Below are 19,688 nucleotides of genomic sequence, written 5' to 3'. Positions count from 1 at the left end.
TCATCCACCTAATTAAACACTAATTGCCATTCCCCACCGTCATGTTCTTGTGACTGTGGATGCTCAAGAGGTTGGGAATCAGGACAAAAGATCTCATGTACCTCTTCAAGCGTTCTTGGCGAGAGGACCAAATCAAGTAATGGCAATGAAAAGAGCTCCTCGGAATTTCTGAGTATGGGATCACTTGATTGGCCAGACTCTCCATGGTGGGAGGAAGGAGGATCAGGGAGAGGATTCTGTTGACCAGACTCTTGGCTACGGAGACTAGATTTGGTGGAAGACAGGGTGGTGCTTAACCGACTGGAAGCATTATCTGCTGCAATCCAACCAACCACTGGTCGCACTGGTCTGACTTCGAGCGCGTTGTCCTGCACCGCCCTGAAAACTGGGAGATGAAGCTAGGTATCGTGGATGATTGTTTTTCTTGTGCTCTGGCAGCAGGCACAGTTTCAACGCGCCCAGGGCCACTGCCTCTGCGTGCATGGCGGCCACTTCCCCATCCCTTACTGCTCGCCTTGCGCATTTTAAATGTTATATGCACGCTTGACACACAAGATGTGGCACGGATGTCACAGTTAACAGCAAGCACAGTATATGGAAAAAGTATGTAAAAGTATGGATAAAGGAAAATAGATTTCACTTATATTTTTCCTATCTCTGGCCCTGACACACAGAAGGTATTGGACAGATGTCTGTAGTCACTGCAGACACCCTCTATATAAAAAGTATTGAAAATGATTGAAAAAATATATTAATTTTCAGTTATCTTTCTACAATTTCTGTCCCTGACACACAGAAGGTATTGGACAGATGTCTCTAGTCACTGCATAGAGATAAAAGACAATGCAACAGCACTCTGCAAACCAGATAAAGTACAATAATGCTATAGTCACAAAAAACATTCAAGTGCTAATGCTATGCTTATTTATAAAGTGAGATGCTTGGCAAATGAAGGCACACAGAAGGTATTGGACAGATGTCTCTAGTCACTGCAGACACCCTCTATATAAAAAGTATTGAAAATGCTGGAAAAAAAAAAATTGTACTGTAGCTATAAAATACTGCCAGCCTGCCACCCCACACAATAGTCCTTAAAAGGACTTTTGGGTCTTTGAAACGTTTTTCTACTGAATTGATTGCGATCAGACTCCCTACACTCTCTGTCCCTTCCTATCCTCAGCTCGCCCTGACTACAAATGAGCCGAACATACAGTCAGGTCCATAAATATCGGGACATCGACACAATTCTAAAATTTTTGGCTCTATACACCACCATAACGGATTTGAAATGAAACAAACAAGATGTGCTTTACCTGCAGACTGTCAGCTTTAATTTGAGGGCATTTACATCCAAATCAGGTGAACGGTGCAGGAATTACAGCAGTTTGCATATGTGCCTCCCACTTGTTAAGGGACCAAAAGTAATGGGACATAATAATAATCATAAATCAAACTTTCACTTTTTAATACTTGGTTGCAAATCCTTTGCAATTTCTGCCTGAAGTCTGGAACTATTAGACATCACCAGACGCCGGGTTTCATCACTGGTGATGCTCTGCCAGGCCTCTACTGCAACTGTCTATAGTTCCTGCTTGTTCTTGGAGCATTTTCCCTTCAGTTTTGTCTTCAGCAAGTGAAATGCATTCTCAATCGGATTCAGGTCAGGTGATTGACTTGGCCATTGCATAACATTCCACTTCTTTCACTTAAAAAACTCTTTGGTTGCTTTTGCAGTATGCTTTGGGTCATTGTCCATCTGCACTGTGAAGCGCCGTCCAATGAGTTCTGAAGCATTTTGGCTGAATATGAGCAGATAATATTGCCCAAAACACTTCAGAATTCATCCTGCTGCTTTTGTCAGCAGTCACATCATCAATAAATACAAGAGATGAAAGGAGACAGCGGCACTCACCAATTCCAAGATAAAACGTCCAGTTTATTATGCTTCCATAAAATAGGGTACAGGCAGGTCTGTGCACATAGATCAAATGAAGGTACAGCCGTTTCACGCTAGATGCGCTTCATCATGCCATCATGAAAGGCATGATGAAGCGCATCTAGCGTGAAACGGCTGTACCTTCATTTGATCTATGTGCACAGACCTGCCTGTACTTGTACTTGTACTTCATGTCACTGCTAAAATTGGGTCAAAAAAGTAAATTTTTTTGCATAAAAAAATACAATTTTAACCAAAAATTTTGAAAAATTAGCAAATTTCAAAGTTTCAGTTTCTCTACTTCTGTAATACATAGCAATACCCCCAAAAATTGTGATGACTTTACATATGTCTACTTCATGTTTGCAGCATTTTGGGAATGATATTTTATTTTTTGGGGATGTTACAAGGCTTAGAAGTTTAGAAGCAAATTTTGAAATTTTCAGAAATCTTCAAAATTCCACTTTTTATGGACCAGTTCAGGTTTGAAGTCATATTGTGAGGCTTAGATAATAGAAACCTCCCATTCTAGAAACTAGACCCCTCAAGGTATTCAAAACTGTTTTTTCAAACTTTATTAACCCTTTAGGTCTTCCACAAGAGTTAATGGCAGATGGAGAAACAATTTTGAAATTTCTATTTTTTGGAAAATTTTCCAATATAATCAATTTTTTCCAGGAGTAAAACAAGGGTTAACTGCCAAACAACACTCAAAATGGGTTGCCCTAATTCTGTAGTTTGCAAAAACACCCCATATGTGGTTGTAAACTACTGTTTGGCCGAACGGTAGCACATAGAAGGAGGGGAACACCATATGGGTTTTGGAAGGCAGATTTGGCAGGACTGGTTTTGTTTATACCATGTCCCATTTGAAGCCCCCTGTTGCACCCCCAGAATAGAAATTTCAAAAAAGTGACTCCATCTAAGAAAGTACACCCCTCAAGGTATTCAAAACTGGGTTTACAAACTTTGTTAACCCTTTAGGTGTTCCACAAGAGTTAATGGCAGATGGAGAAACAATTTAGAAATTTCTATTTTTTGGAAAATTTTCCAATATAATCAATTTTTTCCAGGAGTAAAACAAGGGTTAACTGCCAAACAACACTCAAAATGGGTTGCCCTGATTCTGTAGTTTGCAAAAACACCCCATATGTGGTCGTAAACTACTGTTTGGCCGAACGGTAGCACATAGAAGGAGGGGAACACCATATGGGTTTTGGAAGGCAGATTTGGCAGGACTGGTTTTGTTTATACCATGTCCCATTTGAAGCCCCCTGTTGCACCCCTAGAATAGAAATTTCAAAAAAGTGACTCCATCTAAGAAAGTACACCCCTCAAGGTATTCAAAACTGGGTTTACAAACTTTGTTAACCCTTTAGGTGTTCCACAAGAGTTAATGGCAGATGGAGAAACAATTTTGAAATTTCAATTTTTTGGAAAATTTTCCAATATAATCAATTTTTTCCAGGAGTAAAACAAGGGTTAACTGCCAAACAACACTCAAAATGGGTTGCCCTGATTCTGTAGTTTGCAAAAACACCCCATATGTGGTCGTAAACTACTGTTTGGCCGAACGGTAGCACATAGAAGGAGGGGAACACCATATGGGTTTTGGAAGGCAGATTTGGCAGGACTGGTTTTGTTTATACCATGTCCCATTTGAAGCCCCCTGTTGCACCCCCAGAATAGAAATTTCAAAAAAGTGACTCCATCTAAGAAAGTACACCCCTCAAGGTATTCAAAACTGGGTTTACAAACTTTGTTAACCCTTTAGGTGTTCCACAAGAGTTAATGGCAGATGGAGAAACAATTTAGAAATTTCTATTTTTTGGAAAATTTTCCAATATAATCAATTTTTTCCAGGAGTAAAACAAGGGTTAACTGCCAAACACTCAAAATGGGTTGCCCTGATTCTGTAGTTTGCAAAAACACCCCATATGTGGTCGTAAACTACTGTTTGGCCGAACGGTAGCACATAGGAGGGGAACACCATATGGGTTTTGGAAGGCAGATTTGGCAGGACTGGTTTTGTTTATACCATGTCCCATTTGAAGCCCCCTGTTGCAACCCCAGAATAGAAATTTCAAAAAAGTGACTCCATCTAAGAAAGTACACCCCTCAAGGTATTCAAAACTGGGTTTACAAACTTTGTTAACCCTTTAGGTGTTCCACAAGAGTTAATGGCAGATGGAGAAACAATTTTGAAATTTCTATTTTTTGGAAAATTTTCCAATATAATCAATTTTTTCCAGGAGTAAAACAAGGGTTAACTGCCAAACAACACTCAAAATGGGTTGCCCTGATTCTGTAGTTTGCAAAAACACCCCATATGTGGTCGTAAACTACTATTTGGCTAAACGGCATGACATAGAAGAAGGGGAACACCATATGGTTTTTGGAAGACAGATTTTGCTGGACTGGTTTATTTACACCATGTACCCTTTCGAGCCCCCTGATGCACCCCTAGAGTAGAAACTCCATAAAAGTGACCCCATCTAGGAAACTACGGGATAAGGTGGTTGTTGTTTTGGGACTATTTTTGGGGTAAATTTGATTTTTGGTTGCTCTATATTACTCTTTTTTTGAGGCAATGTAACAAAAAAATTAAATTCTAAAATTGTTTCTACATTCACTATTTGGTTTTGTGGAACACCTAAAGGGTTAACATAGTTTGTAAAGTAACTTTTGAATACCTTGAGGGGTGTAGTTTCTTAGATGGGGTCACTTTTTTGGAGTTTCTAGTCTAGGCTACATCAGGGGGGGCTTCTAATGGGACATGGTGTCAAAAATAAAACTGTCCATCAAAATCTGCCTTCCAGAAACCATATGGAGTTCCCTTCGTTCTATGCCCTGCCGTGTGGCTATATAACCATTTACGACCACATATGGGGTGTTTCTGCAAACTACAGAATTGGGGCAATAAATATTTAGTTTTGTTTGGCTGTTAACCCTTGCTTTATTACCGGCAAAATGGATTCAAATTGAAATTTTGCCCAAAAATGGGTGTTTTGGCACAGTTTTTATTTTATATTTTTAACACCGTTCATCCGAGGCGTTTGGTCAAAAGTTATTTTTATAGCGACGACTTTTACGCACGCGACGATGCCCAATATGTATGGCTCTCAGTCTTTGGAGACACTAAGCAGGCATCCTAAAACTGCGGCCCTCCAGATGTTGTAAAACTACAATTCCCACCATGCCCTGCTGATGGCTGTAGGTTGTCTGGGCATGCTGGGAGTTATAGTTTTACAACATCTGGAGGGCCGCAGTTTGAGGATGCCTGCACTAAAACTAATATTTTTTGGGGAAAGAAAAATTGTTTCCGTGTCTCCAAAGTCTGAGAGCCATAGTGTTTTATGTTCACTAGTGGACTGTTGGGGATTATAAAAATTTAGTACTCCATGGAAGTGTGATACTCCCTGAAGCAATCGATAACGCAGAGGCCCGGATGATCGGGGCACGTGTCACATTGAGTAGTGGTGTCCTTCCGTATCCCCCTCTTGTGACACACTGCACTTTTTTTGGGTTCGTCCCTTTTTTCCAGTATGGGGGACCACACCTGGAAAGTGTTGGCCAGGGACGATCCGGGCGCCTCCAATTCCCGAGGTACTCCGGCCTGCTCTTTCCCGGTCCGAAAAGATCAGGTCCTTGAGGACTGCCTCATAGAACTGGAGGAATGTCCCTGTGCTGCCAGCGCTTCGGGATAGTACAAAAGAGTTGTACATGGCAACCTGTACCAAGTAGACAGCAACTTTTTTGTACCATGCCCGGGTTTTGCGCATGGCGTTATATGGCGTGAGGACTTAATCAGAGAGATCAACTCCTCCCATATACCGATTGTAGTCGACGATACAATCGGGCTTGAGGACCGTTGCCGCGGTACCTCGCACAGGGACTGGGGTGGTGCTGTTACCGTGGATTGTGGACAGCATAAGGACATCCCTCTTGTCCTTATACCTGACCAGCAACAGGTTTCCACTGGTAAGTGCACGGGTCTCACCCCTGGGGATAGGTACCTGGAGGGGGTAGGCAGGGAGGCCGCGTTGATTTTTCCGCACGGTCCCACAAGCGAACGTGGATCTGGCGGCAAGGGACCTGAACAAGGGAATGCTGGTATAAAAGTTATCCACGTACAAGTGGTAACCATTATCCAGCAGTGGGTACATAAGGTCCCACACGAGTTTCCCGCTAACACCCAGAGTGGGGGGACATTCTGGGGGTTCAATACGGGAATCTCGCCCCTCGTACACACGAAATTTGTAAGTGTACCCTGAGGCACTCTCACAAATTTTGTATATCTTCACGCCATACCTCGCCCGCTTTGTGGGAATATATTGGCGGAAACTGAGTCTCCCCTTGAACGCAACGAGAGACTCATCAACCGCGACCTCTCTTCCAGGTACGTAGGCCTGCTGAAATGTGGCCCCAAAGTGATCGATGACCGGCCGTATCTTATACAGCCGGTCATAGGCAGGATCACTTCGGGGGGGACATTCTGCATTATCGGAATAATGCAGACATTTCCGGATGGCCTCAAACCGGTGACGTATCATGACCATACTGTACAGTGGGGTCTGGTATAGGACGTCCCCACTCCAGTATTGCCTGACACTGGGTTTTTGGACTAGACCCATATGCAGCACGAGGCCCCAAAATGTCCTCATTTCGGCTGCACTGACCGGCGTCCAGCCACCGGGTCTAGCCAAAACTGAGCCTGGGTTTTGAGCGACGAACTGTTGGGCGTACAGATTCGTCTGCTCCACCATCAAATTCACCAGTGGGTTACTGAAAAAAAAACTAAAATAGTCTATTTCAGTAAACCCCACTGTGGGAATCTGGATTCCAGGATTGCCAGCAAAATCCGGAATCTCAGGCTCAAAGTCCACTGGGGGACACCAGCTAAGTTCATCGGCAGGGGGCTCCGGTGGACTTATTTGGTGGGCCGGGAAACCAGTACGAACCCCAGGGCGGCTCGTACTAGGGTGGGCCACAGGATCCCTAGCATGTGGGGCCCCTGGCTCCGCCTGGCGGCGTCTCCGCCGCCTTGGTGGCTCATCGTCATCAGATGATGATGAGGAGGATGCGGATGATAAAAGGAATGTGGGGTCATCCTCATCCTCACTGGGGCTCTCAGAGTCGGAGGCAATCTGGGCGTATGCCTCCTCGGCCGAGAACATCCGGCGGGCCATGGGTGTGTGTGCGTGTAGGTGTGCGTGTGTGGCAAACTTTATTATATGTGCGTGTGTGTGTGGGCAACGGGTGTTCGCGTACTAAAAAGTCCAGGCAAAAAAATGGGCAAGTGTTAGGGAAAAAAAAAGTTAAAACTTGCTGATCAGCGGTACAACGCTGATCAGCGGTCGGTGGGGTGGTGGGGCGGGCGATGCGCTAATAGTGGACGGACGCTAAAAAGTGCCGGCCAGTCAGCGCGCGCAGAAAAAAAAAAGTGGTGGTGAGGGGGGGGGGGGGGGGGGGGGGGTGGGGGGGGGGGGGGGGGGGGGGGGGGGGGGGGGGTCTGGGTTAGGGTTAGATGGATAGATGGAAGTTTGGAATAAAAGTACTTTTTCTTTTTTTTTTTCCTAACTTACTTTTCCCTTCTTTCCCTGCCTAACGGTACCTTTCCCTCACTGACCCTAACCTACCTGGGTGGCGATGGGTGCAGGAGGGTGATGGATAACGATTAGGGGGACACAGGAGCTGGTGCTAGACGATGCTGCACGGTCAGGGTGCTGGACAGGAAGAGGAGGGGAGAGAGGAGCGCAGGAAGTTTGAATCTCGCGCCTCTCTCCCCTGCACCAATCAGCACCCTGGACAGCGGCATTCAGCACCAGAGCCAGCACCGCCTCTTCAAATCCTCGGACTGCGATAGGTGGTGTATAATTACGCCACTGATCGCAGTGTTTTTCCGGTTCATCGGGTCACAGGACCCCCGAATGGACCGGAAACGCAGAAAACCGCAGGTCTGAATTGACCTGCGGTTTTCTGCTATCGCCGATACGGGGGGGTCAAATGACCCCCCCCCTGCATTGTTACGGGATGCCGGCTGAATGATTTCAGCCGAAATCCCGTTCCGATTAACCCCTGCGGCGCCGGAATTCCGATTTTAAGTCAGGACGTACCGGTACGTCCTGGGTCCTTAAGGACTCGGGAAATAGGGTGTACCGGTACGTCCTAGGTCCTTAAGGGGTTAATCATGTCCCCCTTAGACGTCTCTTCTCAAGACTAAATAAATTCTATTCTGTTAATCTTTCTTCATAACTAAGACCCTCCAGGCCCCTTATCAGTTTAGTCGCTCTCCTCTGTACTTTCTCCAGCTCCAGGGCGTCCTTTCTATGGACTGGTGCCCAGAACTGAACTACATATTCCAGATGAGGCTGCACCAACGCTTTGTAAAGTGGTAATATTACATCCCTGCCCCGCGAGTCCATGCCTCCTTTAATGCATGACAATATCCTGGTGGCCTTAGAAGAAGCTGATTGACATTGTATGCTGTTATTCGAACTACCATCCACAAGGACACCCAAATCCTTCTCTATAAGTCACTCTCCCAGTGTTACATCACCTAGGACATATTAAGCACGGAGATTATTACTACCAAGATGCAGAACTTTACATTTATCCACATTGAACCTCATTTGCCCAATTGATGCCCAATCACTCAGAGTGTTCGTCAGCTTGTAGTTTGTGGATATCTTCCATAGACTGCACAGTACTACACAGCTCGGTGTCATCTGCAAAAATAGAAATGGTACTACTAATCCCGTCCTTGATATCATTAATAAATAAATGAAATGGAGGACCCAGCACTGAACCTTGGGGTCACCACTTATAACCCAGGACCATTCTGAATAGGAATCATTGACCACAACTCTCTGGACACGGTCCTTCAGCCAGTTTTCAATCCAATTACAAACTACACTTTCCAAGCATATAGACCTTACTTAACCTATTAAACGTCTATGAGGGACAGTATCAAAATCCTATGCAAAATCCAGAAACACTACATCCACAGCCGCCCCTCTGTCCAGGCTTCTACTCACCTTACTACATCCACAGCCGCCCCTCTGTCCAGGCTTCTACTCACCTGAATACATCCACAGCCGCCCCTCTGTCCAGGCTTCTACTCACCTCACTACATCCACAGCCGCCCCTCTGTCCAGGCTTCTACTCATATCACTACATCCACAGCCGCCCCTCTGTCCAGGCTTCTACTCACCTCACTACATCCACAGTCGCCCCTCTGTCCAGGCTTCTACTGAACTCATTACATCCACAGCTGCCCCTCTGTCCAGGCTACTACTGACCTCACTACATCCACAGCCGCCCCTCTGTTCAGGCTTCTATTTACCTCACTACATCCACAGCCGCCCCTCTGTCCAGGATGCTACTCACCTCATTACTTCCACAGCCGTTCCTCTGTCCAGGCTTCTATTTACCTCACTACATCCACAGCCGCCCCTCTGTCCAGGCTACTACTTACCTCATTACATCCACAGCCGTTCCTCTGTCCAGGCTTCTATTTACCTCACTACATCCACAGCCGCCCCTCTGTCCAGGCTACTACTTACCTCATTACATCCACAGCCGTTCCTCTGTCCAGGCTTCTACTGAACTCATTACATCCACAGCAGCCCTTCTGTCCAGGCTACTACTCACCTCATTACATCCACAGCCACCCTTCTGTCCAGGCTACTACTTACCTCATTACATCCACAGCCGTTCCTCTGTCCAGGCTTCTGCTTACCTCACTACATCCACAGCTGCCCCTCTGTCCATGCTTCTGCTTACATCACTACATCCACAGCCGCCCCTCTGTCCAGGCTACTACTTACCTCACTACATCCACAGCCGCCCCTCTGTCCAGGCTACTGCTCACCTCATTACATCCACAGCCGCCCCTCTGTCCAGGCTTCTACTGAACTCATTACATCCACAGCAGCCCCTCTGTCCAGGCTTCTACTTACCTCACTACATCCACAGCCGCCTCTCTGTCCAGGCTACTACTCACCTCATTACATCCACAGCCGCCCCTCTTTCCAGGCTACTACTCACCTCATTACATCCACAGCCGCCCCTCTGTCCATGCTTCTACTTACCTCACTACAACCACAGCCGCCCCTCTGTCTAGGCTTCTGATTACCTCACTACATCCACAGCCGCCCCTCTGTCCATGCTTCTGCTTACCTCACTACATCCACAGCCGCCCCTCTGTCCATGCTTCTGCTTACATCACTACATCTACAGCCGCCCCTCTGTCCAGGCTACTACTTACCTCACTACATCCACAGCCGCCCCTCTGTCCAGGCTACTACTCACCTCATTACATCCACAGCCGCCCCTCTGTTCATGCTTCTACTTACCTCACTACAACCACAGCCGCCACTCTGTCCATGCTTCTTCTCACCTCATTACATCCAAGCCGCCGCTCTGTCCAGGTTTCTGCTTACCTCACTATATCCACAGCCGCCCCTCTGTCCAGGCTTCTACTTACCTCACTACATCCACAGGCGCCCCTCTGTCCAGGCTTCTACTTACCTCACTACGTCCACAGGCGCCCCTCTGTCCAGGCTTCTGCTTACCTCACTACATCCACAGCCGCCCCTCTGTTCAGGCTACTACTCACCTCATTACATCCACAGCCGCCCCTCTGTCCAGGCTACTACTCACCTCATTACATCCACAGCCGCCCCTCTGTCCAGGCATCTACTCACCTCATTACATCCACAGCCGCCCCTCTGTCCATGCTTCTACTGAACTCATTACATCCACAGCAGCCCCTCTGTCCAGGCTTCTACTTACCTCACTACATCCACAGCCGCCCCTCTGTCCAGGCTACTACTCACCTCATTACATCCACAGCAGCCCCTCTTTCCAGGCTACTACTCACCTCATTACATCCACAGCCGCCCCTCTGTCCATGCTTCTACTTACCTCACTACAACCACAGCCGCCACTCTGTCCATGCTTCTTCTCAACTCATTACATCCAAGCCGCCCCTCTGTTCAGGCTACTACTCACCTCATTACATCCACAGCCGCCCCTCTGTCCAGGCTACTACTCACCTCATTACATCCACAGCCGCCCCTCTGTCCAGGCTTCTACTCACCTCATTACATCCACAGCCACCCCTCTGTCCATGCTTCTACTTACCTCACTACGTCCACAGGCGCCGCTCTGTCCAGGCTTCTGCTTACCTCACTACAACCACAGCCGCCACTCTGTCCATGCTTCTTCTCACCTCATTACATCCAAGCCGCCGCTCTGTCCAGATTTCTGCTTACCTCACTATATCCACAGCCGCCCCTCTGTCCAGGCTTCTACTTACCTCACTACATCCACAGGCGCCCCTCTGTCCAGGCTTCTACTTATCTCACTACGTCCACAGGCGCCCCTCTGTCCAGGCTTCTGCTTACCTCACTACATCCACAGCCGCCCCTCTGTCCAGGCTACTACTCACCTCATTACATCCACAGCCGCCCCTCTGTCCAGGCTTCTACTCACCTCATTACATCCACAGTCGCCCCTCTGTCCAGGCTTCTACTCGCTTCATTACATCCACAGCCGCCCCTCTGTCCATGCTTCTACTTACCTCACTACAACCACAGCCGCCACTCTGTCCATGCTTCTTCTCACCTCATTACATCCAAGCTGCCGCTCTGTCCAGGTTTCTGCTTACCTCACTATATCCATAGCCGCCCCTCTGTCCAGGCTTCTACTTACCTCACTACATCCACAGGCGCCCCTCTGTCCAGGCTTCTACTTACCTCACTACATCCACAGGCGCCCCTCTGTCCATGTTTCTACTTACCTCACTACATCCACAGCCGCCCCCCTCTCTCCAGGTTTCTGCTTACCTCACTATATCCACAGCCGCCCCTCTGTCCAGGCTTCTACTTACCTCACTACATCCACAGGCGCCCCTCTGTCCAGGCTTCTACTTACCTCACTACATCCACAGGCGCCCCTCTGTCCAGGCTTCAACTTACGTCACTACATCCACAGCTGCCCCTCTGTCCACACTACTACTTACCTCACTACATTCACAGTCGCCCCTCTGTCCAGGCTTCTACTCGCCTCACTACACCCACAGCCGCCCCTCTGTCCAGACTACTACTTGCCTCACTACATCCACAGCCGCCCCTCTGTCCAGGCTTCTACTCACCTCACTATACCCACAGCCGCCCCTCTGTCCAGACTACTATTTACCTCACTACATCCACAGATGCCCCTCTGTCCAGGCTTCTACTTACCTCACTACATCCACAGACGCTCCTCTGTCCAGGCTTCTACTCACCTCACTGTATCCACAGACGCTCCTCTGTCCAGGCTTCTACTTACCTCACTACATCCACAGCCGCCCCTCTGTCCAGGCTTTTACTCACCTCCTCATAAAAACACATCAGGTTAGTCTGACAACGTCTGTCCTTGGTAAACCCATGTTGTTTATCACTTATGATATTATTTACAGTCACATACTCCTGTATTAAGTCCCTTAAGAGTCCTTCATACATTTTCCCCACAACAGAAGCTAAACTAACTGGTCTATAATTACCTGTGGAGGACCTAGATCCTTTTTTGAATATGGGCACCACATTTGCCTTGCGCCAATCACTTGGCCCTGTACCAGTACCTAGAGAATCTTTAAAAATTATAAACAAGGGCACAACAATGACTGAACTGAGCTCTTTAAGCACTCTTGGGTGTAATCCATCTGGACCCAGAGCCTTGTTCACATTTACCTTATTTAACTTATCTTGGACTATATCTACAGTTAGCCAATTGAGTATATCACTGGATGTACTAACAGCCTCAGCACCACAGATATCAGCTCCTTTCTCTTTTGTATATACAGAGCTAAAAAAAAACATTTAGTAACTCTGCCTTTTCCTTATCTTCAGTGACTACCCCCCCAAACCTTTACAATTATTTAGGGGACCTACCTGCTCAGACCTTGGTTTTTTAGCATTTATATATTTAAAGAATTTTTTGGGATTTGTTTTGCTCTCTTTTGCCACCTGCTGTTCATTTTGTATTTTTGCTAATTTTATCTCCCTTTTACAGATTTTATTAAGCCTTTTGTAAACTTCAAACGCTCCAGGTGTCCCCTCAGATTTGTATTTTTTAAATGCCCTTTGTTTGTCTTTTATTGCCTTTTTTTACAGTAACTGTAAGCCATGGGGGGGGGGGGGGGTCATTTTAAAAATGAAGATAATACTCTTCTTCTGTGATGTAGCCTTGTTCCAAGAGTAGAGCAATGTCCTCTAAATATGATTTCTCAAGGACAAGCAGAATCTGTGAGGCCTACAGTAGGTAGGAGTCATTATAGTGATGAGGATCCCTTGGCCATTGACTTGTTTCACCAAATCCTGCCAAGGAACCTGATGATGAAGTGTCTGCAACCCTGATAAGTATCCATCTCTATAATCTATTTCCAGGAATGAGTGTCGCAGTGCGGAATTACAACCTACCCCGGGAATGTATCCACCATTACTTCCATTCACACAAATGTTTTGTGTTTGATCGTCCAGCATCTAAGCTGGATCTCCAGAACATGGATAAAGTGCAGGACTCTCAGCTGGACCCTGCCTTTATACAACAGACGAAGAAGTTCTGTGAGTACATTTATGAGGAGAGTCCAGTTAAAGCCCTATCAGGCGGGTACACGATAACCGGGAGAGGTAGGTCCTTGCTCTATTGTGTGACTTTCTGTCCATCATCTTCTGCAGATGGTCTTATTCTCACACTTCTATATCATTAGGTCTTGGGGACGTCGCAGTCTCCTATGTAGAGGCGATCCGCAGCGGTTCTATTCCTTCTATGGAGAATGCAGTTATTGCTTTGGCGAAGATTGAGAATTCTCGAGCCGTAGAAGACGCTTTATCTAAGTATGACGAGATGATGGCTCTCCATGTCGGCAGATTTCCAACTGAGACACAAGAGGAGTTTCTGAACCTGGACAAGGAATGTCACTCTGAAGCGGTGAAAGTCTTTATGAAACTCTCCTTCAATGATACAGATCAAGAATACCAGGCCAAGCTGATAGTAAGTGAGGTGGAAGAAAAATATCCTTATTGCAAGAAGTTTTTGGAAAGAAAAAGTCTGTCTTCTGCACATAACAAGAGTACTGTCTGTAAGAGCTCATGTGCAGTGGAGAACAGTCTGTATATGGACAGCTCCTGTAACAGACACTGTACACGGACTGACCCATCCTGTCCCTAATGATAAAACCTGACTTTCAATTGTTTCATTTAATCCACCTAACTAAATCTACTTCACAATCCCTATGCTGTCCATAAACTCGCCTATGTCTGCATCTCCCCTGCCCAGTTTCCCACACTTGTGTTCTTAACTTGAAATGTCAAATGAGGGGCAGCATTTGCCCAATTTGCCCATGTCAAATCGTCAAAATTTCAGATTAGTTTGGAATTACAATTTTTGTGAAATCTGTAACAAGTTTGATACATTTAGAATTAATTATTGGGGGGGGGGGGGGGGGGGTGTCGGTCTTTAGCTATGCCATGGCATAAAAACGTCCCCATAGATCTAATGGCTGTGAAGGTAAATGACAGAAAAGACTTGGAATGTTCCAAGGAATGACCTGAATTTGCTATGGGAAGCATTTCTGAATGTTATTCTCTTGTAGGAAGCGTTGGGTAATAGAAAGGCAGAGTATCTGCAGAGAAATGAAGAGGCGTCTGAGAGGAGGTGCAGAGCTATACTGCAGGAGCTGAGCGCGGGGCTGGAGAAAGGAATCAAGGAAGGAAGGTTCTCTGTGCTCGGGGGATATAAGATGTTCACTGAGGAGAAGAGATCTCTGGAGACGGAGTATCTAAAGGTCAAAGGCAAGGGGGTAAAGGTAAGCTGCTCCTAACTACCTTTGTAATCTTTAATATGTCCTATAGGGGGCGCATTTACATGACAATATCCCACTTCTGTCACTCTGGGCATGACTTATTAGGGGGAAGATTCCATCCGGCTGATGCCCTACACCCCCCAGCCATACAAAACACACAGACTCTTTCTTTGGTGTAAGGCCGTAGCAGCCAAGTTTATTAACAAAGTAAACCATTATGAAATATATTAAATGGCAACAACTTGTATATATATTATACTAGCAGAAGGACGCGGCTTTGCACAGGTATATTTCATTTAATGTTTGTGTGTGTCGTTAAAAGATATCATCAGTATCCCCATAACAGTGACCTCTACAGCACCCCGCCCCCTTAACAATGAACTCCACAGCCCCTCACCCCTTAACATTGACCCCCCCACAGTGCCCCGCCTTCTTAAAATGGGACCTCCACATTAGCCCATCCCCTTAACTTTGACCTTCACAGCAGCCTGCCCCTTTAATAGTGAGTTTCCCAGCACCCCACTCCCTTAACATTGACCTCCTCAGGGGCCCACCACCTTAACAGTGACCTATACAGCACCCTGCCCCTTAACACTGACCACCATAAGGGATCGTCCCCTTATCTGTGACCTCCACAGTACCCAGATCCCTTAAAGTGACCTCACAGTACCCTGCTGACTTAACAGTGACCTCCACAGCAGCTGCCCCTTTAATAGTGGCCCCTGCCTTCTTAACAGTGACCTCCACAGTGCTTGCCCCTTTAACACTGACCTCCACTGCGGCCTGTTCCCTTAACAGTAACATCCACAGTGAAAGCCCTTTAACAGTGACCACCATATTGCCCTTCCCTTCAATAGTGGCCCCTGCCCCCTTAACAATGACTTCCACAGCAGCTGCCCGTTTAATAGTGGCTCCTGCCCCCTTAACAGTGACCTCCACAGCGCCCTTCTCCTTTAAGGGTAGGGCTACATGATGACATGCGTTGCACGACATTTTGTCGTACCAATGTCGTACACTAGTTTTTATAATGATCGGCTATGGCAGGATGGATGCATGTAGCAGTGTAGTTGTGTCCTATGTGTCATGCGACTTATTGTCGTTGTGTATCCCTAGCCTAAAGCTGACCTACAGCAGTGTAGAAAAATTACTGGGTTGTTATGGAAACCTGGAATAAAACTGTGTGTATGTGGAGACTAAGGGCCTGCGAGCTTCTATTGGCTGATAAGGGTCATGTGACCGTGTAAATGGCAGTTGGGATATGAGTGAAAGACTTGCAGGCTTCTATTGGCTAATGCAGGTCATTTTTTGAGAATATCTCAGGAACGGTACGTCCGAGAGAGCTGAGACCCGGTCTAAAACCTTCTCGGACACCTCATTTACCTGTGAGCCAAATTTGGTGAAGATCGGTCCAGTCGTTTGGTCGCGCATAAAGAACAGACAGACAGACAGAAACTCCTTTTTATATATAATAGAGATAGAGCCGTAACATTCCAATCAAACATCGCCAAACCTTCCAAATGTTATAACCCACAATAGTGGGGAAGGATCCTAGAAGGGATTCCAACCAAATATTGCAGTCTCCACTCGCAACCTCCACTTGTATTCCAAACCTTACCCTTGGCCGCACTTACTGACCCAAGGGCACCAAATCATCAAATACATACCCGTGCAGTCCAAACAAGAGCCCCAGCCTTCAACTTATCAAACCTCATGTCCCTAATCCTCACCTATTCCAAATAGTTTTGCCTTCCGGGATCCCCCATTTCAACAAACGAACATCGGTGACACCTCACCTATGTTCGTCCTGCCATACCCTCAGGGCTATCTCTAAACCTCCCTGAAGCTCCAAGGACCACAAATCCATACCCACATCATTAAGGTGCTCGCCGTCCACCCACAAGAATTGAGCTGGAGCCACTTCCAGCTCCCTGTGATGTATCACAAACCCCCCCATGGCGCCACACAAAACACCCTATCCCCTTGTTCAACTTTGCCTGAACCTTATTAAGACAATCAACAGAACTGGAGAACCGACATGACCCCCGAGCCACCACATCGGACCAGATAAGTAACAAAGCCGGAAAGTCCACCCATAAGTGCAAAAAGTCCAACTTAACATCCCTTATGACATCCCCTGATTGAAGGACCTCTATATCATTCCCACCTATGTGGATCAACAAGATATCAGGGGGCCTATCCAGGGGCGGATTGGCCATAGACCTTACAGGGAGATTTCCCGATGGGCCGATGCCCAGAGGGCCACCCAAGCCCTCCTATCTGCTGCTGGCCGGGTACATAATGAACTCTCAGCGGTAATTAAAGCTGTGAGAATCAGGTACTCATGTACCAGGCCAGCAACCGCAGGTGCCCTCCTGAATTCAACTGCTTTGGCCTGCATCTAACTTCTTAAAGGGCTTCTGTCACCCCACTAAAGTCATTTCTTTTTTGGGGGTACTTATAATCCCTATACTGCGATATATCAATACATAATGTTAATAATCATTTTGGTTCAGTAGATAATGCAAAAAACGGACTTTATCATATGCAAATTACCTGTCTACTAGCAAGTAGGGCGGCTACTTGCTGGTAGCAGCCGCATCCTCCTCTCATAAAGACGCCCCCTCCTCATGTTGATTGACAGGGCCAGAGAACGCGCTCGTTCTCTGCTGGCCCTGTCTGCATTCAAAATCTGGCGCCCGCGCCGTACCTGTCTTCAGTCGGCGCAGGCGCACTGAGGGGAGGCCGCTCCATCCTCAATGCGCCTGCGCCAATGACGTCACATCTACACCAGGCGCACTGAGGAAGGAGCGGCCGAGCGAGCGTCCTCCCCTCAGTGCGCCTGCGCCGACTGAAGACAGGTACGGCGCAGGCGCCAGATTTTGAATGCAGACAGGGCCAGCAGAGAATGAGCGCGTTCGCTGGCCCTGTCAATCAACATGAGGAGGGGGCGTCTTTATGAGAGGAGGATGCGGCTGCTACCAGCAAGTAGCCGCCCTACTTGCTAGTAGACAGGTAATTTGCATATGATAAAGTCCGTTTTTTGCATTATCTACTGAACCAAAATGATTATTAACATTATGTATTGATATATCGCAGTATAGGGATTATAAGTACCCCAAAAAAATATATATACTTTAGTGGGGTGACAGAAGCCCTTTAAGCCTCCTGCTCTTTATTTTAATTAGAACTGGAGGAGGAAGACAGAAAATGGCATCTATTGATGGCCACCACAGAAGTTTTTGGGGAAATATATGGGGCTGCACTGTGGTATATGTTTCTGATGGGACAGTATTTTGCACTAAGGTACTGCTGGTCCCCGTCTGCTTCTGTTGCCCTACCTTCCATCAATTTGGCTCTGCCAGCAACAGGGGGCCACTTTTAGTTTTTTTTTTCCAGGGCCACTCTATGTTCCAAGTCCGCCCCTGGGCCTATCCCAAGAGGCATAGATCCGAAACTCAGGCAGCAACCCACCCCATAAGGAACCACGCAGGCCAATCCAACGAACCTGTTAAACACTGTTGTCAAAAACCAATTGTCGGCTATTCCCACCAAACATCAGCTAACAAGGACCCCCAGTACATGAGGAGGACCCTGAAAACAGAAAAAAAACTAAAATATTGGCATCACAAATCATGCAAAAAAGGATCCCACCTATTACTCCTAAAAACACCCTAATGCAACAACCCCGAACAAACATCACAGCAAATTAAGATGAATATAAGAATGAAAACATGTGGACTCCCATCATCCAATGCGCATGATTGCCACATCACCCTAACCCCACCGAGCTGCCTCCACTAGAAAGAATTAGAAGCAAACTCCCCAGCCAGAACACCTGCTGCCGCCAAAGACTTAGGAAACACTGCCACAAACTGAAAGCAAGACAGAGCAGTGCCATCCCGATGTACTAACAAAGGCACAGCCTCCACTGGGCGATGCTGCACAAAAACTCTTCCACACACCGAATCGGACATACCACGGTGACAGCCAAAGGATGTCTAATCCATTTACCCTCCAGATCAGTCTTCGACCTCCGCGCTAAACACTGCAAACCTTCTGGACCAACGACCACACCTTCCTGAAGCAAACCCCGAACCTGTGAATGACTACTAACAACCAACTCCGAAACCCTAAATGCTCTGTAAAATGCTAGAGAAAAGCTGCCGGACAAGCCTCATACCACCTCATAACATCGAAACGGAAACGGGGTGTCCCTCCACCGTTATGCCTTCAATGTCTGGACCAGTAAAAAACATTTAGACACATAAGCCAACCCCCGTAAATTCAACCAAATGCCAACCGCAGAAACCCTCTTGGAGACAGCCAACAAAGACACACCGGTGTTAAATGACGACCCCACAAAAATAACTAAAAACATCTGAATATCATTCAGAGAACCCAACCCCCAACTAACTCACTAACCGCTTGCACTGAGACCACACTGAAGCATAAGCCGACCACGTACTGCTACTCACAGATGGTGTTATCAAATCCCATGATATCCCAAGGCCACGCTACAGAGCCACTAAGGACAACGTCGTCCCTGTTCATCCGCTCCTGGCACCAGTCAGGCAAAAATGGCCCCACTGAACACAAGAAAGGGAATCAGCCACCGAATCGTCCATACCTGGCACATGAACAGCTACAAAACAAGCATTCAACACCAAACCCCGAAGGACCAAATGGTGGAGCAAGCACAGCAGCGGAGGAGAGACGATTGTCCAATAATGTCCTGCACTACCCCTAAATTGTTGCAACAGAAACTTATACATTTGTTCCTCAACCAGTCTCGCCAGAACAATTGGAAACCGTTCCAACAGGGCCAAGTTAGGAAACCCGCTGTTCGCCACTCCTCAGGCCAAGGGCCAGCCATCCACTGCCCCTGACAAAAAGCACCGTAAG

At 47.0% G+C, this 19,688-nt stretch overlaps 1 protein-coding gene across 1 annotated transcript in view; it reads left to right on the top strand.

The window, feature by feature from the left end:
- Window positions 1–19,688, top strand: part of LOC120991073 (guanylate-binding protein 4-like) — a 74,728-nt gene that overhangs the window by 29,443 nt on the left and 25,597 nt on the right. The window contains exons 6-8 of the mRNA XM_040419966.1: window positions 13,369–13,611; window positions 13,692–13,975; window positions 14,577–14,789. Coding sequence (XP_040275900.1) covers window positions 13,369–13,611; window positions 13,692–13,975; window positions 14,577–14,789 — 740 coding nt within the window. The remainder of the gene's footprint in view (window positions 1–13,368; window positions 13,612–13,691; window positions 13,976–14,576; window positions 14,790–19,688) is intronic.

The sequence above is a fragment of the Bufo bufo genome, chromosome 1 (genome assembly GCF_905171765.1).
Source record: "Bufo bufo chromosome 1, aBufBuf1.1, whole genome shotgun sequence".
NCBI lineage: Eukaryota > Metazoa > Chordata > Amphibia > Anura > Bufonidae > Bufo > Bufo bufo.
Note: the sequence above shows the minus strand (reverse complement) of the source record. Positions and strands in the feature narration are given on the sequence as shown.